We start from the raw sequence: 26,060 nt of genomic DNA, 5'->3' as shown, positions 1-26,060 counted from the left end.
TGCATTTCTCACATCATTTCAGAGATGTGTTTGTGCTTACAGAATTTTCAGTAACAAAATGGTGTCAGTGCTCTGAGGTTTTGTTTTTTTTTTTTAAAGATTTTATTTATTTGACAGAGAAGGAGACAGCGAGAGAGGGAACACAAGCAGGGGGAGTGGGAGAGGGAGAAGCAGGCTTCCCACTGAGCAGGGAGCCCAATGCGGGGCTCGATCCCAGGACCCTGGATCGTGACCTGAGCCGAAGGCAGACGCTTAACAACTGAGCCACCCAGGCGCCCAGTGCTCTGAGTTTTTAATAGCTCAATTTAAGACCTCTCTGGGCTATATAGATGGCAAGGATGAGATATTTAGAAAGTGTATATTATCAGGGCATCTGCGTGGCTCAGTCAGTTAAGCAGCCTACTCTTGATCTCGGGTGGTAGGATTGAGACCTACATTGGACCCTGCACTCAACGCCTGGAGTCTGCTTGTCCCTCTCCCTGCCCCTCATCCCGCTTATGTGTGCTTACACTCTCTCTAAAAAAACCAAAAAAATCTTAAAAAAAAATCTTTTAAAAAAAGAAAATGCATATTATCAAAATGATTGTTCCCAGTAGAAAAAAGAATCAGAAAAAGTAATAGAATGAGAGGAAATCAAGATTTGGGGCTCATCAGCACCAGTGAGGGAAAATATTTATTAGGGAGTACTATGTAACCATGAATATTTATAACCTAATCTTTTGTCCCCAGAACAAGAGGCAGAGGAAGGGGACGAGGCAAGAGGCGATTTGGCCCTGGTCGACGGCCAGGACGCCCTCCAAAATTTATCCGCTTGGAAATAGCCAGCGAAAATGGGGACAAATGTGACGACGGGACACAGGTACTGGGGGAGGAAGAACTCCTTGTTAGATGCCTGCTCCGGGGACTTGGAACTATTACCAGGCTTCAATACAAATGCCTCCTGGAGGCTGATGGTCCTGCCATGTATGCACTTGGCTGCTTGTTAATTAGACATGACTGGGGGAAGGCAAGAAGAATATGTTTTCAAAAAAACCAGAATGTATTCTTGAATGTTACAACAAAAACCCAACTTTGCTGCCCTCAAGATTTGAAATTGGGGGCGCCTGGGTGGTTCAGTCAGTTAAGTGTCTGACTCTTGATTTTGGTTTAGGTCACAATTTCAGCTCAGGTTGTGATCTCTCAGGGTCATGAAACTGAGCCCCATGTTGGGTTCTGTGCTGGACGTGGAGCCTGCTTAAGATTCTGTCTCTCCCTCTCCCTCCTCCTCCCCGCCCCCCGCCCGCCCCCCGCCCGCCACCAAAAAAAGGAGTTGAAATTGTCCGAAGATATTGTTGGGGGATGCTGTTTAATCAGTTTAAACAGTTAAAATGATCTTATTCCAGAAGAGTTCTCCTGTCAGTCTTTTCCTCATGAAGTGATCTGGAATATCTCCCAGTTTTACATCCTGTGGATAGTTACCTAATCTTGGATAGTTTTCCCAGAAGGAGAATATTTTTTTTAAATCTAGAGATTTAAAAAATAAGCAGCAATTCTAAATCTTAGCTGACACTCTCTCTAGCGCAAGTCTCTATCTAGCTGGGGAAATAATTCCTGGTTATTGCAATTTCAGGACTTGCTACATTTTTCCACCAAGGAGCAGTTTGATGAGGCTGAGCCAGCTGCTCTGAATGGGCTGGATCAACCAGAACAGCCCACTCTCCCCATCCCTCAGCTGCCACAGGAAACCCAGCCTTCTTTGGAACACGAGCCAGAAACTCATAGCCTACATCTGCAGCCCCAGCACGAGGAGAGCCCGCTGCCCACCCAGAGCACTCTGACGGCGGATGACATGCGCAGAGCCAAGCGTATCCGAGTAAGTGGGAAGCAGAGCTCCTCCCTCACGAGATGCTGCCCTTTCTCCAGTCAACTGGCTTTCTGGGTGCCATGTTTTCCCAATTTACTCACCATCTGCTTTGAAATCATGCATCTAGCCTACGACACACTCGATCCCCTTATCTAGGAATAATGTGTTATCTGCTTCTCAGTATCTTTGTGTCCTGTGACAGGCTGGAATGGCTGGTCCTAGATTCCATCAATTTAGTAATGACACAGAAGCCTGGCTTTTGGCAGCTTCTGGACTAGTATGGTTCAAGTAGGATAGCTCTCTGGATCCCTAACCTCACAGATTGGAAATGGGGAAATAAGTGTATTTAATTGTAGTAATTATTTACACCGAAGCCACTCTAATCCATGCCTACTGATGGCTCTGAGATTAATTTTGGGTAAATGAATTTGGTTGTCTACAGTTTCCAAGGGGAGACTAGCAAATGTCATTACTCATCAATGCAAAGGGACCCGTGTCCATGTTGCTGTGGCAGGTACAGTTTACACACCTGGGACAGCTTGAAGTTAAGCACCAGGTTCGGGAGTTGATCAGTGTTTGACTTCTGTGGCCTGTGTCTCGACTCTAGAGCATGCGGCCCCACGTTCTCCGTGGCCTCCAGGTCAGATGTGTGTTCCTCTTACCTCACAGATAGCATGGGAGTCTGAGTTAGTTCCTGGAGGGGATGCATGTAGAGAACAATAGGGTTTTGTGGGATAAGCGCATGTGCTGACCAATTTCCATCCAGAAAACAAGTACTTACACCACTGTCTATGGCAGTGGTATATACTTTTATTGTACTTTATGTGTGGCTAGAAAGAGATTTTTTTGTAAAACTTTCCAGGCTTTACAGTTTCTAGAGAGGTGATTGTTCTAGCTTATGTTTCTTTTGGTCTTCTCATTTGCCTACGTTTAGCTTATATTTCTCTTGGTCTTCTTATTTGCCTATAGGCTAGAAGGGACCTTGGAAAATAGTCAAGTCCCTGCCTTCCTATAAAAATACATTTAAACATTTATAGCTATATAATAACATTGAAAGGTTGTCAGCACTCTGAGGCTAAGTAGCCTTTATAAGGGTCCTGTGATAGAAACATATAATATTTTTGGCTCCATGTATATTCTTTCAAAAGGCTATGGAAACATACATGAATATAGACCAGAAAGGCAAAAAAACTATGAGTTAATACCTTCCTATTCCATCATTCTACATTATTTCCCAATCTGCATTTTACTCTTGCTCCATGACTGTCTTTTCTGCTTTGGCCATTCTGATTTTTCACTAAGTCCAGAGAAATGCCTACAAGATTTAATTTTTTTGCCAGAAAAACAAAAACAACTCCAAATAAAAGCCCACACATGTAGTGAAGTTGTGGTTGTACAAGCCTGGTGTAGCTCTGTGTTCGTATCCTTCAGTGCATTGGGTGACTGGTTTGGGTACAAGGTTCCTTGTGTCAAAGCAAAAGCCATGTGCACTTGGCTTTTGGAGGTCAGTCTTAGTTGAGCTCTTGTGTTTTTTCTTCTCACACATTCTAAGAATTAGGGCTATGTATTTTTTCATCTTTTCTATCCAGATTGGTAATGACCAACTGAATGGAAGTCTTCCAACCCAATTGGTAATGTAACTATTTTTCTCTCCTCTAATGCTGCCTGCTCAGCTGGAGCTGCAGGTAGGTTCGTTTCCTGTGTTCCACACAACAGAACGTTATTGAAGTGTTTGCCTGACCTGATGTTCTTTGCGACCTGTGTCTACTAAATCCTGGTGGGATCTATAGTAAATACAAACTAGTTAATGCATAGCCATCTATTTTCAGATAGACTGATAAATAAATTGTGGGTAGCAGATTCCTCCTACCCCAAACGAAGGGTAGGACTAAGTGATCTCCAGGATCCCATCCAGTTCTACAACAATTTGGATGACTTATGGAATGGTAGTGAGATCTGACTATATACTCAGCCCTAGGCTGTGGACACAATGCAGTTTTCACATGAGTCCTGTTCGCTAGGAGCTTACAGTCTAATTTGGGAGATAGTGCTCATGTAATGGGTCTTATAGTCAAGGGCTAAATTTGAAAGTGTAGCCTATAATTGCTATAGGAACTGGGAAGTGAGAAAGGCCAAAGAAAGATGAGAAGGAGTCAGGGAATAGTTCATGGATGAAGCAAGCCTTAAATGGTCTGAGAGAGAAACAGGAAGAAGGTAGGCTGTTTCCAGGGCTGTTGGCCATAGGATCAAAGGCCAGCACATAGGCATGTGCTTGCAATGGTTTGGGGACAGTGCACATCGTAGCTTGACCCTAGCATGGGGTGCCAGTTGAAGGACAGTGGAGAGTGAGATACATTGGTAGGGCTAGCCAACTAAAGGCTTTGAAGGCCAGATAGAAAACAGGCAGAGAAAAGTTAGGAAAAAAAAAAAAAGCCAACAAACAAACAGGATTGATTTCCTTTTGGTGTCAAGATCAAAATAATATGAAAAGTGATCAAGAATTAATTTCCCTTAGCTATTAATATCAAATTTTAAAAATATTATAGGTCTTTGTTTGCAAAGAATCTGTTGACTTAGAATTCATTTCAGTGTGAGTTGAATCCCCCATCACAGATTTTAGCAACTGTAGCATTTTGGCACCCTAGAGTACCTTATGGACCGTATGGTATGGTGTGCCTGGCTGATGGCAACTCAGGGATCAGAAGATCCATAATGGATCCATCTGTGCTACTTCTGCCACTTTTCATGGCTTCTTCTAGAAATGTGTGCCAGCATAGCTCTGAGCTACAGAGGATACCTTAGAGTAGAAATGGCCTGCAAGTGGGTCAAGGGGTGGGAAAGTTTCAGCATTTTCACTACCTTGTACTGTGTGGATTACATGAGGATCACCAGATCGGAGAAATATCATCTTCAGGGCTCCGTGGGAATTAGAAAGACAACAAGAACAAGGTTTGTGGACAGAACTAAGAACGTGGAGCCCAGTGGCTGTTTAGCGATCAAGTGTCTGAGGACACTCTAATCAGAAATGACAGAAGACTTATTAGCATAATAGTCCAAAACAAAAACGAGTTCTAGATTTGGCACCCGAATAGGAGTGGAGTCCCCAGTGGGACCAAGATCAGTTGTACATTGTGTCTGCCCTTGGAAACCTTATTGAACTTGGATAGAGGAAATGATTCTTACATGCTGAAAGCACTCTAAATCTTGAATGTCTGAATCTCAGGATAGTATTTGTTTATTTGCAATATTTCCATTAAGTTTTGAAAGTAGCCAGAATAGTGAGAGCTTTTTGTAAAATAAATATTTGTTCAGATAGAGTAAAAAGATTGGGTAACTGCTGAACAGTATAATAAAGTGCCAGAAATCTCTGTGACTGATGTGAGAATGGTCTGCTATTACAGATCTCTGCAGGTGCTGTAAAAGAGACTTTGAAAGAGTTCTTTTTGTTTTTCATATGAAATACATTTCATTAATTCTGGAGTTTTTATTGAGCACTTCCTATGAGCTAAGCTATAGTTTAAGGGCTCTAGATACAAAGGAGGGTAAGATATAATGCAGTCCTGCCTCAGTCAACTGGGGAAGACAACAGAATTTCTAAATACCTCCTCAAGATAAATGAGTAGGTGCAATCTCTCTCCCGGCCCCATGAAAGACCCTGAGGAGGAAGTTTTCAGTCATATAGTAACTGTGTTCAGAATTTTCACTAAAGAAAAAATTATTATTTTGCTTTTTTCTGAATGATTTTTTTCACATTAAATTTGGCTTAGAAGTTGGGGTTAAGCATGGTTCATTGTACCAATAATGCATTAAGGTCTCCATTAATCCTTCAGTTACTAGTCCCTTAGTCACACAGGCTCACCCATTCACAGAAATATTTTATGAGGGATTCCCCCCCCCCCCATAGCTCTCTAGAGCTTTCCCTGTGGTATTTTGAAGAACCTATGAATGAGTCTTCATTATAGCATAACTAAAACATTGACGCTCTATTCCCTGTGTGAAAGATGATTCTGTTGATCTGCTCTCTGCAGAGCATGAGTTGTTTTTCCAGCGGTAGTGATGAATTTGTACTGAATATCCATATTCTCTCACTTGGATTCCCTATAACAATTACATGAATTTACAAGATGGCTAATCAGCATTAGAAGTGCAATCTGTGACTGCAAAAAAAAAAAAGAGGAAAATTGACTAGTCTAGACAGGGAACAAAGCGATAAGCTTAACTTTGTTAGCATGGCCTTTTAACCAGTGGAACTAACTAGCTACACCAAGAACTTGTCTTCTGCATTTTCTAAGTAGGAAGTGGTCAAATATACATATTCCATTTATAATGTGTGCTCATATATCTTACCTCATGAATGAACATGTTCATATAAATCGTTATCCTTCATTTCTCTTTCAAGTTCTTTTTCTCAGATTGAGATATAATTCATGGACCATAAAATTCACCCTTTTACAGTGGTGTTTAGAATATTCTCAAAGTTGTGCAGCCATCACCACTATAATTCCAGAACATTTTCATCATCCTCAAAGAAACTTTGTATCCATTGCCTCCTTCCCCAGCCCCTGGCAAGTACTACTCTTCAGTTCTTTTTAGATCTTTTTTTTTTTTCTAAACATTTTAATCAAGCTTTGAATTCTTTTTCTCAAGAACTTCAACAAGTAACATTTGGCTGACTTGCTCCAACTTCATTCATGCATGTGTGACTTACCGCACGTCACTTCTTCTAAATCTCCAATTGTTATTCTACTCAACTCTGGGATTTGTTTTATTATACAAATCCTTTATTGGGAATACTATTTTGGCTGTTACTTAATTCTTAAAAAAAAAAAAAAACCCATACATCCATAAATATTGTAAGACATAGAGAAGGTTTGTCTTTTCAGGGTGAACTTCTTTGGGGATGGCTTCATTTTTAATGTCTTCACCAGGAAAATCTTCTTTCAACTGTGTGTCCCAGAGTTTAATTGCTATGGAAAGTCTGATTGCAGAGATCATCCTCTTTCTCTATAAATGTGTGAGCTGCTTACTCACTTGACCTCCTCGCTAAATAATTGTATTTGTGTGTGTCTTTCAGAATGCAGCTCTTCAGCATCTGTTTATTCGGAAGTCCTTCCGGCCTTTTAAGTGTTTGCAATGTGGGAAGGCCTTCCGTGAAAAGGACAAACTGGACCAACATTTGCGCTTCCACGGGCGGGAGGGGAACTGCCCGCTGACCTGTGATCTCTGTAACAAGGGCTTCATCAGCAGTGCGTCCTTGGAGAGCCACATGAAACTCCATTCGGACCAGAAGACTTATTCTTGCATTTTTTGCCCAGAATCCTTTGACCGCCTTGATTTGTTGAAGGATCATGTGGCCATTCATATCAATGATGGCTGCTTTACATGCCCAACTTGTAAGAAACGATTCCCAGATTTTATCCAGGTGAGTGTCTGTTCCTGAGACTCCCGTATGCTTTTCTTCTTTGGTAAAAGAAACTTTGATGTTTGGAAAGTTGAGACTGCCTATCGCCTGCATTTTCATCCCGTCCTTGAAACAACGTTATGGTTGAGAATGGTATTTCTTCAATCAAGCTGTTTTGATAAAGATTATCATAACTCTTAATTGTCCAAATCAGACATTGGCATTGAAACATTTAAGTTTTATTACAAGTAACAAATACCCAGATCTGATTGTGATTTTTACAAAGTCTTTCTTAATCTTTGCCAGTACCCTCTACTCATAAAATATAGAGAGCCTATAGAAGACATGCTCCCATTTCCTGGCCTGGAAACATTTTCTCTCTACTACTGTGGTATCCTGTCTTGCTTTACTAAGGTCATGCATTTTGGAAGGAAACAAAGAGAGAGTTGGTATATAATATACTTTTGTATCAAGCACTGACCTCCTTCCTTGGACTATATTCTGGAGCAAAATAGGTGAGGATAAATTCCAGAATATTCATGATTTCATTTGAACTTCAAGTGATGATATGCTAGTTCTATGCTAGTCAATGAATAATTAAATATAACTAGTAAAAATATTTTCTCTTTAAAAAAGAATTACCCAGACAAAAGGAGATCATAGTTCTGCTAGTTTGGGGAGTCTTGGTAATTTTATCACTTCACACAAACAATTAGAAAAGTGACTTATGGCAGAATCTAATGGCAAAAGAGACTCAAAAACAATGAAGCAAAATGTCTTATAGAAATAGTTCTCTACGACTCACTACTTAGCTCTCATCACAGCTCTCCTTCATTGGGTATTTACAGCTAAGAGAATTGAGGCCATATTCCTTTATTTAAATTATCCAGAAGTATAGGGAATAAGTTTAAGGAGAAATGATGCTGGTATTGTATCGTTCTCATAAATGGGTAATGTATTTTATATCATCTAATTCATGTCTTTATTCTTCAGAACCTGATTTATTTATTTAAAGATTTTATCTATTTATTTATTTGACAGAGAGAGAGAGAGAGAGAGCGTGCACACAAGCAGGGGGAGCAGGAGAGGGAGAAGCAGACTCCCCTCTGAGCAGGGAGCACGATATGGGGCTTGATCCCAGGACCCTGGGATCATGACCTGAGCTGACGGTATATGCTTAACCGACTGAGCCACCCAGGCGTCCCTTTCAGAACCTGATTTAATGGAAAGATGCAAAAGGACCAATTACTAAAAGGGGCTAAATTGCTTCTATACATGTTGGAGGCAGAAACAAGTGAGAAAGAATTATTTTTTTGTCTTTCTGTGGATAATTTTTACCAAGATTTATTAAAATCCAGAGGAACTCTGCTTAATCTTAAAAAAGTAGAGAGAGAGAGAAAGAAAAATGGGTCCCATGTGATCAGGGCTTTGAGCAAGCACTCTTTCTTCCTCTTCTTCAAGTTATGTGGGAGGTTAAGATTTATAAAGCTTTCTGGCTGCTTGTTCTGTTTCTTTGTGACAGGGGTACTGTGTGTGATGGAGGCCAATTATCAGTCACATTTGATTGGATTACACCGTCAGGTTGATGAAAATCCATGGGAATGCGTTTGGCTCCCTCTAGTGTTGATAAGCTACCATTTGTCCTTCCTTTGGGTGCCCGAGTCCTCTGACTTGTTGGTGTCTTCAACTGCCAGGTGAAAAAACACGTGCGAAGCTTCCATTCAGAAAAGATCTACCAGTGTACAGAGTGCGACAAGGCCTTCTGCCGTCCTGACAAACTGCGTCTTCACATGCTCCGACATTCAGACCGCAAAGATTTCCTGTGTTCCACATGTGGGAAGCAATTTAAGGTACGGAAGCCGTGAACGGCCTAACGTTGTTCTCACGGCCACTAACATTATGTCGGGCTAAGGATACATATCTGTTCATTTCATCCGTTAATCACCTACTTACAAAGAGCTGAACTTGAGATGCATTTTATGTCTCATGTTTGACTTGGTTATTACGATAAAATGAAGGAAAAACCTCACCTTAATATCCCCAAATAATTAATTCAAACTGCCGAATAGAGTAATAACACATCTCCTTAGGAGAATCCAGATGTACAATAAGTGGAACTAAATTGCTGTTGAGGAATTCCTAAGAGAACAATCCATTTACTTACCAAATTGAGAGATTTTTATTGAGCACTTACTATGTATCAGAGCCTGGTAATTGAGCCCTGAAAGTCTCAGGACTGTCATCTAGGGAAGGAGGGAGATCTGTGGAAATCTGTGGAACACTGAACAGCTTAGGCAGCTTTAGGGAATGGTCATGACTCCAAGGATTAAAATAAGACTTCATAAGTATCAGTAGCCTGCCTGGAATTTAGAAGAAGCAAGGGGAAAACCCACAGGAGACTCAGGGATAAGAGTTAAACAAGGAAATATGAAACTAATAAATATATACTTCATTGAGAAATCAGATGACTCACATTCAATAAAGAAACATTAGTGAGTGTGATTGTAGGTCATGCTGTCATAGAAACTGGGAAAGACTCAGAAACAGATGCTGGAGGGAAAAACTAATTTTAAAAAGATGCATTGTATAGAATGTGGAGATGATAAAGAGATATAGGAAGTAATTTTCAAACTTTAACTTGATGTGTTGTGGAATATAATCCTGCTGGCTTTCAGTATACAGTAGCACAGTTTAGACCTTTGCAGAGAACTCTAATGTGAAAGCTCTAAATTGACCTAGGTTCTTTTTTGTTTCTTAATTAAAAAACAACACCAACAATATATCCAAAAGGATCCCTGTCTTATGATGTTAACCAGTTAGCTATCCATCCATCCTACCGTTTGGTATTTTTTTATTATCTTTTTTGTGCCTGATACCATTTGAGCACCAGGCATGTGAAAAACCTTGCTCCTTTCATTTTCTCTTTCACTCTCACCAGATATATTAGGACAGGGTTCAATCAGGGAAGCAAACCCACTGGAGTTATGCAGTAAGGGAGTTTCTTACAGGAATAAGAACTTCATCATAGAAGAAGATAGAGAAGCAAGGGTCTGGCAGGAGAGGTTGGAGGATCAGAGAGAAGTCACTAATGCACCCTTCTGCAGCCCTGGTCCGGGTGGACAATGGGAACTTCTCTGGGAACCTGGGAAGCCAGGCACCTCCAGTGGGCTCATGAAAGAGAGCCGGTGCTGGCCACAGAGGAATGTTGCTGCCTGTGGCGATGGACGCTGAGTTGCCTGTGGCGCCTGCCCTCAGCAAGAGAATGGGTGGCTGAGTGGGAGCCAGCGAGGGTGAGCGGGGCTCTCCCAGCGCCCCTGCCCCTGGCCCACAGAGCATCATGGCCACTGCTTCATTCCCGCCTTCCAGTCTGGTGCGAGCCTCTCTTCGCGAAGACTGAGAACCACACCAGGATTGGGATCCATGTAAATACAGTTAGTTCCCCTTAGCCAAGTTGACGCGGTACAAAAGCACAATGTATCTACAATTCACTTTTCAGACTATAATGAGTTATTTTTCTAGAGAACAAATTCAATGTCATGGGCCTTTTAATTTTAATAGCCTCTTAGATAGAATCCAAAGTGCTTATCACTTAAAAGTCACCCCAAGGGGCACCTGGCTGGTTTAGTCAGTAGAGCATGCAACTCTTGATCTCAAGGTCATGAGTTCAAACCCCACGTTGGGCATAAAGCTTACTTAATTAAAAAAAAAAAGCCACCACAAGATCTGGCTTCCATAACAGAATGTAGAGAGTTGTCAACTTACTATGTTGTACGCCTGAAACTAATGTAATATTGTGTGTCACCCAAACTCTAGTTAAAAACAGAACCTGGGGTGCGCCTGGGTGGCTCAGTTGTTAAGCGTCTGCCTTAGCTCACGTCATGATCCCAGGGTCCTGGGATCGAGCCCTGCATCAGGCTCCCTGCTCCGTGGGAAGGAAGCCTGCTTCTCCCTCTCCCACTCCCCCTGCTTGTGTTCCCTCTCTCGCTGTCTCTCTCTCTGTCAAAATAAATAAATAAAATCTTAAAAAAAACCAGAAAGCAAAAGGCCGAACCTGGCTCCCAATTACCTCTGCAGTTCCGCCTTCCCCTTTGTACTCTGCTCTACTGAGCTCTGTGGTTTACTGCAGTGTGGCTGCTGTCTCTCCTGGGGACTTTGCATCTGTTCTCCTTCACAACTCCCCCACTTGAAATACACTTTCAGACTCCTCTATCATTCCATCTGGCTGATGTCACTTCGTACAGAGGCATTTATCTTGATGCCCGCCCCCCCCCCCCCACTGGATTAAGTGCTTCTCCTACGTATTCCGATAGGACCCTTTACTTGTGACCCTGTTGTAGCACTTCTACTGAATTGTAACTGTCCTACTACAAGCTTCAAAAGGTAGGACCTTTTGACTTTCAGGAACTCTCAGTTTAAGAGGAATTTGACATGTGCATTAAAAATTATTACTGCTCCTGGGGCGCCTGGCTGGCTCAGTCAGAAGAACATGTGACTCTTGATCTCAGGGTCATGAGCTTGAGACCCCATGTTGGGTGTAGAGATTACTTAAGTAAATAAAACTTCAAAAAAATTATTACTGCTACTGTAATAGAGAAAAAAAATGCCATGAGAAGGATTCACTCTGATTTGGGGTGTAGGTGACACTTGAATTCCTTGAAGGGTGGGGAAGAGTGAGCCGCTAGAGAAGGGATGGGAGGAGGAGAGGGAGAGAGGTAAAAGATGCTCCAGGGGCAATTTACAGCTGGGCTGCACTAAGGCCTAGTCAGCGGGCATGGAGAAGAGGGTCCATATCCAAGACAAACATCTGAGGGAGAATTGGTAGCACTTTGTGTCTGGATGCCAGGCTGATGGGTGGACAGAGAGGAATTGGCTTTGCAGCTTGGGAGGCTAGATGTTTGGGAATACTGCTGATCCAGCAGCAGGATTTAGGCAGGAGGAGAGAGTGGAGGCCATAATGGATTGGGCTTAGGGCTGTTAGGATGGAAAAGACTTGCTGAGATTTGGCCTTCAGCAGATGTGTCTGTCTCTGTATGCAGAGCTTGGTGTAGTGGTAGTAGTCGTAGTAGGTGGCTTTGGGACTTCTGTAATGAGGCAGTTACAATAACCTGGCCTGTTTAAAGGGGAATGGGTGGGGTGGAATTAGTGAATACCGATGCTGGGGAAAAAGTAGAAATGCAACAGAAGTCTGAGGTGGTGAGCTTTATCACTCTATCTAAAGACACTCCAGAGAAATACTGTTATTTAGGGCAAGGCTTGTAATCCAGACTTTACTGCAAAGTAAGAGACTCTGAAATTCTCTGCTGGACTTTCCAGGGAATGAGGTGGGTGGGGGTAGGAGGAGCAGAAGAGAGAGGTAGGTGAGGGGTCTAGCGTTGAACCCTGAACTTCGAATGGTTCCTGATATGGGCACTCAAGAAATACTTGTTAAATGAATATGCTGAAAAAAGGCAGTGGTTAAATAAAGTCCTTATACCCAAAATGTAGGGAGAACTGTTCTGGTGGAATGGTTCAAAATCTTTATCAGACCAATAGTCATTTTTTTGTTTTTTAAGATTATTTATTATTTATTTATTTGACAGAGAGAGACACAGAGAGAGAGGGAAACACAAGCCAGGGGGAAGTGGGAGAGGAGAAGTGGGCTTCCTGCGGAGCAGGGAGCTGGATGCGGGGCTCGATCCCAGGACCCTGGATCATGACCTGAGCCAAAGGCAGATGCTTAACGACGTGAGCCACCCAGGCGCCCCAAGACCAATAATAGTTTAATCATGTCTGAGAGAAGAGAGAAATGCTGAAGAGGGAAGCTGGCCATTTTTTGAATGTTTTTTTTCCTTGCGGATGGGCTCTGCTTGATTTTTTTTTTCTATGGACTCATACCAACATGTATCACATAGATTAGGTCATCAACTAAGGCCTGTGACCTAGACCGTGCGCTTCATCCACAGTGGGCAGTGTAATTGTTTGCATGAGCTTCTAAGTCCATATGATGAGAAATACTTAAATTTATGTGGGATTTGGAAGAATAGCATAACATTTTTTTAAAATGTGTGGGAACTGAGCATACAAATGGCTTTGTAAATACAGTATTACCTATCATTCATTATCAATTTGTCTTGTAATTCTTTTGTTTTAAAGATTTTATTTATTTATTTGATAGAGCATAAGGAGGGGGAGAGGGAGAAGCAGGCTTCCTGATGAGTAGGAAGCCCAACACGGGGCTTGGTCCCAGGACCTTGGGATCATGACCTGAACTGAAGGCAGATGCTTAACTGACTGAGCCACTCAGGCGCCCCTGTCTTGAAATTCTTAATACCAATTTATTCCATTATCCTTTGATCTTCTCCATACTACATATAAATTCTTTCTTCCCCAAAACCAAGACTCAGTGGAACGTACTTATTTGCTAATGGACAGAGTTTGTGCATTCCAGCACCCTGGCAACTCGGATGCCTCTTGGTAGGTTGTGCTTACTGGTAACTTGTATTGCTTTTTTTAATCCCTTCAATTAAAAATTTTCTACCCTCTCTCCCCACTCCCCTGCCTTTTCAAACATTCTCTCTAAATAGCGAAAAGACAAACTACGGGAACATATGCAGAGGATGCACAACCCTGAGAGGGAGGCCAAGAAAGCTGACCGCATCAGCCGCTCCAAGACGTTCAAGCCTCGTATCACATCCACGGACTACGACAGCTTCACATTCAAGTGCCGCCTGTGTATGATGGGCTTCCGGAGACGAGGCATGCTGGTCAGTGCCAAGCGGCTTCCAGACCCACCCATTTCTGTCTATGGCGATGGCTTTGTGCAGTATTCTGTGTGAAATTTTCAGTAGGTTTTGTCAGGGGCTAGGGGAAAAGACAGAAGCACACGATGCCCAATTTGGAGTTCTTCCCAGATCCCTTTGCCCTCCTGTTTTTTTTGTTTTGTTTTGTTTAAAGATTTTATTATTTATTTGACAGAGAGAGAGAGAGACAGTGAGAGAGGGAATACAAACAGGGGGAGTGGGAGAGGCAGAAGAAGGCTCCCTGCTGAGCAGAGAGCCCGATGCGGGGCTAGATCCCAGGACCCTGGGATCACGACCTGAGCCGAAGGCAGACGCTTAATGACTGAGCCACCCAGGCGCCCCTCCCTTTGCCCTCCTGTGCCACAGTTCATTTCTGCTGACCTCTTGGGATAAGTCTTTCTCTGTCACTTTTCATTATGAGTTTTCTTTTGCTTTACCGTGCTCAGTCTCTGCTCTTATATTTCATTTCCCTCTTCTCTTCTGTGTTCCTGAACGTCCTTTTTGGTGGGATTTTCCTTCTCCCCATTTGCTCTCTGTAATGCCCCCCTTTCCAGATGGGAAACAGCAATAGAAGGAAACTGCCCTTCAAAGCAGGGTGTGTGAACCGGGTTAGGAGACACCTCAGGATAGCCAGTTCAATTCATTTTGACTTTATTACAGTTCTGGTAGGACTAGAGGCATGGGGAATTATTTAAAATTTAGAACCTGAGTTTGCATCTCATTCAGTGTCCTCAGTAAGGCCAGGGCACTAAATAATGAAAGATGGCTTTGCATTGGGAGAATTCAACAATGAGATTTGTGCTAGTGTAATTTTCTATTTTCCTTCGGTGGGTCTTTCAAAGAGTGTTAATGGAATCCACCGTGACTCAATTCCCTTCAGTAATTTGCTGAATGACTGTTAACTCCTGCTAACCGTGATTGTTAAGGCTTGGCGTCAGATGGACCTGGAAACGCTCGATCTGGCCACATGCCTTATTGTTTTGGGGCATGGCTTCCCAGGATTCCAACTTCTAGCAGTCAAGACCAGAGGCATTTGGTTCGCTTCTCTTTGTAATAGGCTCTCTTTTTCTCATTTGCTTTTTCCCCCTTTAGGTAAATCACTTATCAAAGAGGCACCCAGACATGAAGATAGAAGAGGTGCCAGAGTTAACTCTACCCATCATAAAGCCCAACCGTGATTACTTTTGTCAGTACTGTGATAAGGTAAAAGGAAACTGTCCACACGGGGATGCTTCCTGGGAGCCCTGCGTAGAGCCCATTTGTCCGCATGTGTAAACATATACTTAGATCTTACACTTATTCTTAACAGATGGTTCCCTGCCTCTCAGTAGTTTTCCATTCAGATGAGAAAGGGCTAAAAGTGCAGCCTCATTTTAAGCCAAATTTTTTTTCCTAAGCATTAGTTGACTTGGTGTTTAACATTTTTCCTTCTCTCTGTGGTTTTGTTATAAAAGTAGAGGCTTACCAAGAGCTTAGTATATGAATTCGTTTTAAATTCCTAAGCTCTAAAGCGAAATTGTTTATCATCCTACTTGTAAAATATATACAGTAGGTTTGGGATTTCTAGAAGATTGAGTAGAATGTGGAGAAGTTTTGTGATGGAAGACTGTACTATTTCACCTTTATTTTTGTGCAGTTGCAAAAAGACTGAATATACATGTATTGTTTCATTGTAATATTTTTCCTTATACAATGTACTTGTGTCAGCTTAAAACTGGGAAACTTTTTTTTTTAAAGATTTTATTTATTTATTTGACAGAGAGAGACACAGCAAGAGAGGGAACACAAGCAGGGGGAGTGGGAGAGGGAGAAGCAGGCTTCCACTGAGCAGGGAGCCTGATGCGGGGCTTGATCCCAGGACCCTGGGATCATGACCTGAGCCTGAGGCAGACACAACGACTGAGCCACCCAGGCGCCCCAAAACTGGGAAACATTTTAAAGCATAGATTCACCATTATACGTACTAGGCACTTTTAGACTTCCCATTTTGGAGGTTTCTTTGGCATCTAGTACTAGTAAACATATAAGAGCTTTTGTGGAAAGGCTAAGTGGGATGAACTGGCCTTTGAAACGATTCTTTTTCTGTGACTGTGCATCTACCTCTTAACCTTCAAGGTAAGGGGTATTTTTATTATTATCTTAGATGTGTAAATTCTAGAAAGATGCCTAGCATATCTACATTATGTTCTTATTTTATATATCCTTCAATATAGCTGCTAACATATTTTATTTTGGGCTACCTGAATACTTTTTCTCATTTCTCATACCTAACAACAGAATTGTTAGAGATTTTGCTTTAAAGTAAGAAAGTGGAACCGTATACTGCTTTCATGACAAAGCGTTTGAATTTGCAGGTTTATAAAAGTGCCAGCAAACGAAAAGCCCACATTCTGAAGAACCATCCAGGGGCTGAGCTCCCACCAAGCATTCGCAAACTCCGTCCAGCTGGCCCAGGAGAACCAGACCCCATGCTGAGCACCCACACCCAGCTCACGGGCACAATAGCTACCCCTCCCGTGTGCTGTCCTCACTGCTCCAAACAGTACAGCAGCAAGGTATGGGAAGGGCTTTGACTGCATCCGAATCAAGGTCATTATTTAAGGAATCTCTTAAGAGAAGGTGGCAATTGGCTTCTTTGAATTGATGGGGGACTATTGGAGATGTTTTGTCTAGTTCAGATGGCTAAGGAGCTGTTTCCTGAGAATAGGGATTATAAATCAGAATGGGAAGAGAGTAAGTGGAATTTCCACAGGGTTAGTGTATCTCATACATAATCTGAGCACTCAGTTGGTTTCCTTTTCTTTGGTCTGCTGAAGGTCTCATATTGGAATATTTTATGCTCATGCTTTATGAGCTCAGGTTTATAGAAGCATGATGTAGGAAGATCAAGATCTTCCTTCAAGACCTTCAAGATCTTGAAAAGATCTTGAAAAGGGGGTCATTCTTGGTTGTGGGAGGCGGAGAACTTGTGATTGATTGCTGCAGGTATTGGGGGGTTAGGGGATACCGTGAGTGAGGTGTGCTGACCTTGCCTGATGGTGTGGGGTCACATGGGTATTCAGTTTCTTCTCAGCCTCTTCCTTTTCCTCTTGCAAACTCTGTGCTCCTTTGGGAGGAGCGGGCACACCTTATTTCTTTCAAGGCAAAACCAGAAAGATTTCAGGAATCAGGCAGGGTTTGTGTTTGAGAAAAATTGCAAATAACTAACTCTAGTAATGATTCTTGGTTTTGCCGTACTTGTCCAGACCAAGATGGTACAGCACATTCGAAAGAAGCATCCAGAGTACGCCCAGCTCCCTAACACCTTACATCCACCGCTCACGACAGCTGTGATCAGTGCTGCCCCGGCTGTGTTAACCACAGACAGTGCTACCGGGGAGACCGTGGTGGTAAGTGTGTGACTGGTCAGGGCACCTCATCCCCTTCCGCGCCCGTCACGGCTTCCGATATCAAAGCCACGTCTGTCTTGCTATATAATTGGCTGCAAAGGTAGCTCATTATCCCTCAGTTTTCTACCCAGGGCCTTCTGTGTGTGGTGGGTCTCCTAGTCGATGCTTTCCAGAACTGTCTGTAGAAGGGGCAGCAAGAAACAGGAACAGTGCCGTTCCTGTGCTGCAAGATGGTCAGAACCTGTCGGGTAATCCCATCGGGGTTGGTGGATATAGACATATGTAATCCTCCAGCATCTTCTCACCTTTGGATCTCTCCTACCTGAGCTCAGGCTAATTTGTACCAGCTGTAGTGTTACCAGCTAGTGTGTGTTTTGTGACTTTTCTAGACAACAGACCTCCTAACCCAAGCCATGACAGAGCTGTCCCAGACCTTAACAACCGATTACCGAACGTCGCAGGGGGACTACCAGAGAATTCAGTATATTCCTGTGTCACAGTCAACATCCGGTCTTCAGCAACCTCAGCACATACAGCTTCAAGTGGTGCAAGTGGCTCCGGTACATGTTTCTCTTTACCTTCAGGAATGCCAGATCGCCACTAGGCAATACGGCGGCGGCGGGGCGGGGCGGGGCGGGGCGGTCAACAAGAGCACCCAGTTCTCAGAGCTAGAGCTGGACCCCACATCATGGGCTTCCCGTGTAAGATCTGAGTCTAAGGCATTTGGCAAGCTCTCCTGGCCCCCCGGCTGTATAGGGCTCTGGACTTAGCAGTGTAAGAGATTCTCTCAAGAACCTTCCAGAGGTTTCCGGCTGCCCTGTACACTGTCATCCTGTGCTACCGCGGGGCAGTCCTACATGAACTCCTTCAGAGCCTCTTCTGAATCCTTGAGCACCAAAGTTGACTACTTGGTGGGGAACCAGTTTGGTATATCCCTACTTGGGCATCGAAAGGGAGGTTGTAAAGAATAATTTTGAGTTTCAAATGTCAGTCAGCACATTATTCGTACAGAGGTATGAGGACGTTCCTTCTGCCTTCTGTAGCTCATTCTCACTGATTAGGGAGCTAAAAGAAGAAATCCTCCCAGAACTATTGTTTCATTTAAGTATCCTGAGGAAGTGTATTCAAGGCACAAATGATCAAACCTGTTGCTTTGAAATAATTTGGTGTGAAAATTTAGGAAAATAGGAAAATTTAGGACTAATACCGGAGTGGGAAATAAGGAGTTGCTACTGTTGTTGACTGTTCTTTATCTTGTTTTTCTTATGGGACGTTTCTTAACTTCAGGCTTTGGAGGAACCTATGAATCCCTGAAATTGGCTGAAAAGTGTGATGTATATGTACATTATTCTGGAAAAAGGGACTATAGCCAGATTTTCAGAGATGTCTGGGATACATAAAAAGGTTGGGAACCACTCTTCTAGTGGGTCAGTAGCTGAAAGCAAATTCTCTTCTTTGATCTCTTTTAACCTATGAAGGGTAGGACATTACATTTAATTGAAACTTAAGGGAAAAGGACTTTTGATTCCTGAGAGCTTCTTGTTCAGCTTATTACAAGGAGCTATGTTCCCTCTCTCTCCTTCTCTTTCAGAATTAAATAGCATTAGTGGCTTATGTTTTATAAGCGTGACTTTTATTTATTTATTTATTTATTTTTAAAAGATTTTATTTATTTATTTGACAGAGAGAGAGACAGTGAGAGAGGGAACACAAGCAGGGGGAGTGGGAGAGGGAGAAGCAGGCCTCCTGCCGAGCAGGGAGCCCCATGCAGGGCTCGATCCCAGGAGCCCTGGGATCATGACCTGAGCCAAAGGCAGACGCTTAACGACTGAGCCACCCACGTGCCCTAAGAGTAACTTTTAAAATGATCTTCTTTGCTGGTGTTTACCAGCTTGGCTTAAGTGTGGGCTCTCTGGGAGCGAAACCCTGGATGTGAAGTTCCGTCTGCTGTTCTGCTGGGATGTTGTTTCAGCCGAACATTTTCTCTAGAAGGATTTCCCTTCCTCTTAATCAGTATGCTTTTGGTCTTCTGCCCTCTAGGCCACTTCCCCACACCAGTCTCAGCAGTCCACTGTGGATGTTGGCCAGCTCCACGACCCTCAGACCTACACCCAGCATGCCATCCAGGTGCAGCACATCCAAGTCACAGAGCCCACTTCCTCCACCCCCTCATCATCCCAGGTATGTTCTCCCACTGCTCACGAAGGGCAATATGGTCTTGGGGACCCTGGAACGTTCATAAGAGTGAAGAGGCATTGTCTTCAGACCCAGTCAGCTTGACTATTGAAACGATACCGTTTATTTTTGGGCCTTCATTAAAGATCCTACCTTTGCCTCCAGGTTTTATATTGGCATTATGGACACACTTGCATTAAGTGATGAGCTTCCCCTAAGCAAAAGGAACCCTGTGATCTTATATCCTAGGGACAACCTTGGCCTTTGTTTCCTATTCTAAATGGCTGTCTGATAGCATGCAGTTGCTAAGTTGTTTCTTGAATTTTGGGACAGTGACTTTGTGGCGTATTATTGTGTTTATATCATAGAGGCTGTTATTGGGACAGCATAGCTACATCCATTAAAAAAATATTTATTTGGGGGCGCCTGGGTGGCTCAGTCGTTAAGTGTCTGCCTTCGGCTCAGGTCATGATCCCAGGGTCCTGGGATCGAGTCCCGCATCGGGCTCCCTGCTCGGCAGGAAGCCTGCTTCTCCCTCTCCTACTCCCCGTGCTCGTGTTCCTACTCTCGCTGTCTCTCTCTCTGTCAGATAAATAAAATCTTTAAAAAAAAAAATAGAGAGAGAATGAGAGACAGAGAGCACGAGAGGGAAGAGGGTCAGAGGGAGAAACAGACCCCCCACCGAGCAGGGAGCCCGATGTGGGACTCGACCCCAGGACTCCAGGATCATGACCTGAGCTGAAGGCAGTCGCTTAACCAACTGAGCCACCCAGGGGCCCTAAAAAAAATATTTATTAAAAATCTTACCCTTTGCATGAAACTTTTCTAGGTCTTGCCCTCAAGGAGCTTGGAGTCTGGTAGGGGTATAACAAATATGTAGAAGTAAATAGGATATAAATCGAAGGTATCTGAACCAGAAAGGATACATGTAGGCCCACCTCTGATATTCACAGGTTCCAGGACAAGAGTGCAAATGAAAGCCTGCATGCCTGTGTCTGAGTGGTTAAAAGTTTCAAATCAAGCTAACAAACTTAAATAAAATATGTTCTTTGCAACTACATGAATGGAGCTAGAGACTATTAATGCTAAGTGAAGTAAGTCTGTCAGAGATAGACAGATACCATATGATGAATTCCACTCATATGTGGAATTTAAGAATCAAAACAAATGAGCAAAGGGAAAAAAAAGAGAGGGGGGCAAACCAAGAAACAGAATCTCTCTCATTTTTTTTTTTTGAGATTTTATTTATTTATTTGAGAGACAGAGAGCAAGCAGGGACGGGGCAGAGGAAGAGGGAGAAGCGGACTCCCTGCTGAGCAGGGAGCCTGACGCGGGGCTCGATCTCACCACCCTGAGATCACGACCTGAGCCGAAATCAAGAGTCTGACGCTTAACTGACTGAGCCACCCAGGCGCCCCAACTAACTGCAATTTAAGTAAAAACTTTAAAAAATGTATGTTCGTCTTCCTGCTTGACACATATATTTTCATAATAACAAAATTGAAAAGGATATGCTAAGTAACAATTGCTGCTAAATAACATGGTTAGTGCCAATTCAAAATTCCTTGCCTTCCTGCCAAATGTGTGGGCGGCACTGGCAGCTGCTAGGCTGGGGCTAAGGAAGGGGGAACAGGATTTCTCCCTCCCTTGCTGGCTTTGTGCCCTTCGGACTGCTGTGGAAATCCATAGGATAAACATGCACTTTCTCTGCCTTCCTGTTTACTGGGGGGCATTGGGGATGGGAGGCTCTGCTGCTTGCCATCTGACGGCCCCTCCCCTCCTTCTGGTGTGAGGTTCAGCGGCTGTGAGGTTTCTGTCACTTCTCCCAGTCTCAGACAGTCACCTCTGTCCACGAGGGGCCCGTCTTTCCCACCCCCACGGGTATCACACTTCTAAGTTTCTCAAAGGAACCCTAGGCTGGAGGGACTCCTTCTCAGAAGGTGGTGGCACAGGGACAACCTTCCCCAAGACTGCTCCCTGTTTCTTCTCACCCAGCCTCCATCCTGCACCTCATAGGGCCTTCTGTGTACCCACATGGACACCCCGACCCACATGTCTCAGCTTCTTCCACATCCCTGCACAGGTGATCCCACGGCCACCCCCTTGGTTCCCTGTGCCCAAATACCATTAGAGGAGCCCATATCCAAGAGATAGGACCCCTGCAAGGTGACAGACCCAGGGAATAGACTTGTGCAGGCCCTGGAAGTGGGTGCAGGGCTGTTGTCACAGGGAATGGGGAACTCTGGTTCCCAAGTGTCACCTAGAAGGGGACACTTATTCCAGGGCCATGGTCTAAGGATGGGTCTTGCCTGGGTCTAAGGATGATGTGGCTATGTTGGTAAGTTATGGGCTTTCAGAAGAGGAAAAGATTCTGTTTAGCAGGGAATCAAGGATATTTCTGCAGAAGTGGTATCTGAATTAGGTCTTGAAGGAGGGGTTTGATTTTGACATGGTAGTTGGGGAAGGCATTATGATCTGAATATGGTCTCACTGTGAGTAAAGGCACAGAGGTGGGAAACTGGTATTATTTATGGAAAACTGTTTAGGTTAGTAATAGGAAATGATGTTTGGGAGAAAAGTTTGGAAAGTAGTTTGGAGCTGGAATATGGAGCGCTTGAATGGCAAACTATGGAGCTTGGGCTCTATCCTGTGGACAGGAGTAAGCCTCTCTGTGGGTCTCTGCCTGTGCACCTGTGTTTATCTCCACTCCCTGGGTGGGATGTCCCAGTGTACTCAGTGGAAATTATGATTTCTGCGTTCTACTTCAATTTGTATTACAGATTCGCTCCGTGACATAGGCAAGTTCTTTAGCTTCTCAATTTGTTAAATCTTATGTAATGAAGATAATTAGACTTTCATTCATTTGTCTTTCTAATGAGCTCAGTGAAATTAATTTTTTGGATATTCTTGTAGATAATCCTTTGAAAATGAATTAGGATTTGAGAGTTATGATTCCTTTTCATTAATCCTATTCTCATTTAAAATATTATTATTTTAGCAGTGATACTTGCAGTGTTATAATTCGTGTTAGCCAGATTTACTTCCTTCAGTTATTTGTGAGTCTTAACTAAATTGGAAGTGATTACTTTTCTACTCCTGCCTTGTCTTTCTCTCTAGGTAACTGGGCAGCCCTTGAGCCCTGCCTCCCAGCAGTCCCAGCAAGGCCTCAGCCCCTCGCAGATACAAGGCGGCGCCTCCACGCCGGGCCAGGCTCTCCAGCAGCAGCAGGGTTCCTCTGTACAACACACCTACCTACCCAACGCTTGGAACTCCTTCCGTGGCTACTGTAAGGCAGGAACAGGGATGGTGCTCTAGTTCACGGGTGGGGAATCTACACTCAAGGGTCATAATTTCATTAGCTTTAGAATAAATTTTCTGGACTAAAGTATCATTGGCCATTTTCTGCACTCCATAGTGCATGTCCTTGAATGAGTTTCATGACCAAATTCAAGGCAGCGTTCTGATCTCAGAGAGCCACCCATTTCAGAGACATCAGGAACACTGCCAGAGAAAGTGTAGGCGGATGGACTAAGTAGCAGAATAGATGGATCTAGGGTAGGTTGATGGTGTGATTCATCTCTTCCATCAACATTTATTTATTTATTTATTTATTTTAAAGATTTTATTTATTTGACAGAGAGGGACACAGCAAGAGAGGGAACACAAGCAGGGGGAGTGGGAGAGGGAGAAGGAGGCTTCCCGCGGAGCGGGGAGCCCGATGCGGGGCTCGATCCCAGGACACTGGGATCATGACCTGAGCCGAAGGCAGACGCTTAACGACTGAGCCACCCAGGTGCCCCTCCATCAACATTTATTGAATAGAGTCTTTGTATAGGTGGATGTGCTAGACCCGGGGTATACAAAAAATTAATATTGATTCATATCAGTAACACCACACCATACAGCCAGCTTTCATGAAACTCTCACTAGGTGCCAGGAATGATTCTAAACCACATATATACTACGTTCAGTATTCACAACAACATATAAGTACAATTGCTATTTGCACTTTACAGATAGGGAAACTCAGACACAGAGTAACTTGCCCAAGGAACACAGCTAGTAACTAGAGGATTGGAACTCAGGCAGTCTGGCTTCAGAGTTTACACTCCAAACCACCCCACTCTGTGGCCTTTCCTTATAAGATAGTCTTTGGCTCAAAGAGATCATTATCTAGTAGAGAGAGATATATGAATAGTTGGCTTTCAAAACCCTGAGATTAGTGGTACAGAAGCAGCAAAAGGCTGGCTGCTGGAGATCCTAATAGTGAACAGTTTTGGTGGGGATGGCAGCCTTGGATATGAGCTGGAAAGCATGGGGTCTTTATGACTGAAGATCTGGAATAGAGGAATCAACAGCCCTTGATAGTAGCAACTGGGAGCAGTAGGGGCTGAGAAGTTAGGAGGCTAGTGTTGGTCTTCCTCCTCCTACTGATTTCTTTCCTTGAGTCTGTCTCCATTGTCCTTGGCTGTGTTATGTGGTTCTGGTATGGAATCAGACTCAAGCTGTACGTTCTTGTTATTTTTACAATCCTTTCTCTTAAATATTGGTGGTCACAATGAGGGCTGAGTCTTGTTTCTAGTCGGGGAAAGACTCCTACTCATGGTAAATACCAGGAGAACCCTGGTCAGTAGACATTTATACTAAGTTTAATTCCTGTGAAAGAAATGTGGAATGATGCAGATTGCCATGGGAATGATAGAAAACCTGAAGAAAAGAGTCTGGAATTGAAGTTATTAGGGAAAACATTTAAAATACACAAAAATAGAATAGTATAATGAACGCCTTTGTACCCATTATCCAACTTCAGTTATGAAGTCAGGGCCAATCTTGTCTCATTTGTACCCCCATCATTCTCTTCCAATCCCCCAACTATACAATAATCCATATTATTTCATCCATAAATATTTTTAAAAAATATTTTATTTATTTATTTATTTATTTAGAGCATGAGTGGGGCTGAGAGGAAAGGCAGAGAGAGAAGCTCAAGCAGATTCCTCACTGAGCGTGGAGCCCAATGTCGGGCTCCATCTCAGAACCTTGAGATCATGACCTGTGATGAAATCAGAAGTCAGATGCTTAACCAACTGGGCCACCCAGATGCCTCCATCCATAAATATATATAGTTTTAAAGATTTATTTATTTATTTGAGGGGGGATGGGGGGGGAGAGAGAATCTCAAGTAGATTCCCTGCTGAGTGTGGAGCCTGAAGTGGGGTTCCATTTCACAACCCTGAGATCATGACCTGAGTCAAAACCAAGACTTCCACGTTCAACTGATTGAGTCACCTAGGTGCCCACATAAATATTTTTTAAAACACAACTCTAGTACTGTCATCAAACCTAAAAATAAATGACAGTAATTCTTTGATAACCATCAAATATCCACTCTTTGTATTTCTGTGATTGTCTCATATTTTTTTTAAGATTTTATTAATTTATTTGACAGAGAGGAGAGCACAAACAGGAGCAGGCAGAGGGAGAGGGAGAAGCAGGCTCCCTGCTGAGCAGAGAGCCCAGTGCAGGGCTCAGTCCCAGGACCTGGGATCATGACCTGAGCTGAAGGCAGTCACTTAACTGATTGAGCCACCCAGGCGCCCCTCATAAATTTTTTTTATGATTGGTTTGTTCTAATTGAGTTCCAAATAAGGCTTATGCATTGCAATTGGTTATATATTTTGAAGTTTTTTTTTTAAGATTTTATTTTTTTTAAGTAATCGTGGGGGTCTCAAACCCATGACCCCAAGATCAAGATTCACATGCTCCACCGACCATGCAGCCTTTGAGGTTGGTTTTTTTTTTTTTTTAACAAATGTATTCTCTCTCTTTTAAATTGCAATTTATGTGTTGAAGAAACTGGGTCATTTGTTCTGTAGAATTTCTCACATTTTGAATTTTGCTGTTGTCATCCCTATATTATCATTTAAGATACTTTCTTCTGTCCCTTTTCTTTCCTGTAGACTGGAAGCTTGATCAAATTCAGGTTCAGTTTTTTCCCCCAAGACACTTCTGGCTGGTGGTGTGTACTTCCATCAGGAGGCACATAATGTTCGGTTGTCTGTCTTTTCCCTTTGCACCACTGTTTCATTAGGGATTGCAAAATTGTCATATTCTGATTCTATCATTCTTTTCTTACTTATCAGCTAGAAAACTTCTTCTTTTTTAAGATTTTATTTTTAAGTGATTTCTGCACCCAATGTGGGGCTCAAACTCACAACCCTAAGATCAAGAGTCATGCGTGCACTCCACCAACTGGGCCAGCCAGGTGCCCCTAGAAAACTTCTGTAAAGAAAAAATTTTTACCTTAACTAACAGGTTACTCTGAGGTGCAGTTTGCACAGGAAGGGCAGGATAAATCCTTTAAATATTCAGTTCATCTCTTTTATTTACCAGTTTTCAAAATAATGAGTTCTTTCCTAGTATTATCCAAGGTGACCAATGAGGGGTATGTGTTTGTGTCTTACTGTCATTGT

At 43.1% G+C, this 26,060-nt stretch overlaps 1 protein-coding gene across 1 annotated transcript in view; it reads left to right on the top strand.

Annotated features, from left to right (window-relative positions):
* PRDM10 (PR/SET domain 10) overlaps window positions 1–26,060 on the top strand; it is a 93,813-nt gene that overhangs the window by 63,664 nt on the left and 4,089 nt on the right. The window contains 12 exon segments of the mRNA XM_027581156.2: window positions 730–859; window positions 1,610–1,852; window positions 3,517–3,528; window positions 6,918–7,265; window positions 8,939–9,094; window positions 13,808–13,987; window positions 15,116–15,226; window positions 16,378–16,578; window positions 17,269–17,412; window positions 17,802–17,972; window positions 19,453–19,593; window positions 22,705–22,873. Of these exon segments, the coding sequence (XP_027436957.2) occupies window positions 730–859; window positions 1,610–1,852; window positions 3,517–3,528; window positions 6,918–7,265; window positions 8,939–9,094; window positions 13,808–13,987; window positions 15,116–15,226; window positions 16,378–16,578; window positions 17,269–17,412; window positions 17,802–17,972; window positions 19,453–19,593; window positions 22,705–22,873 (2,006 nt within the window).

The sequence above is a fragment of the Zalophus californianus genome, chromosome 11 (genome assembly GCF_009762305.2).
Source record: "Zalophus californianus isolate mZalCal1 chromosome 11, mZalCal1.pri.v2, whole genome shotgun sequence".
Lineage (NCBI taxonomy): Eukaryota > Metazoa > Chordata > Mammalia > Carnivora > Otariidae > Zalophus > Zalophus californianus.
The sequence above is the reverse complement of the archived record's forward strand: the minus strand, read 5'-3'. Positions and strand labels throughout refer to the sequence as shown.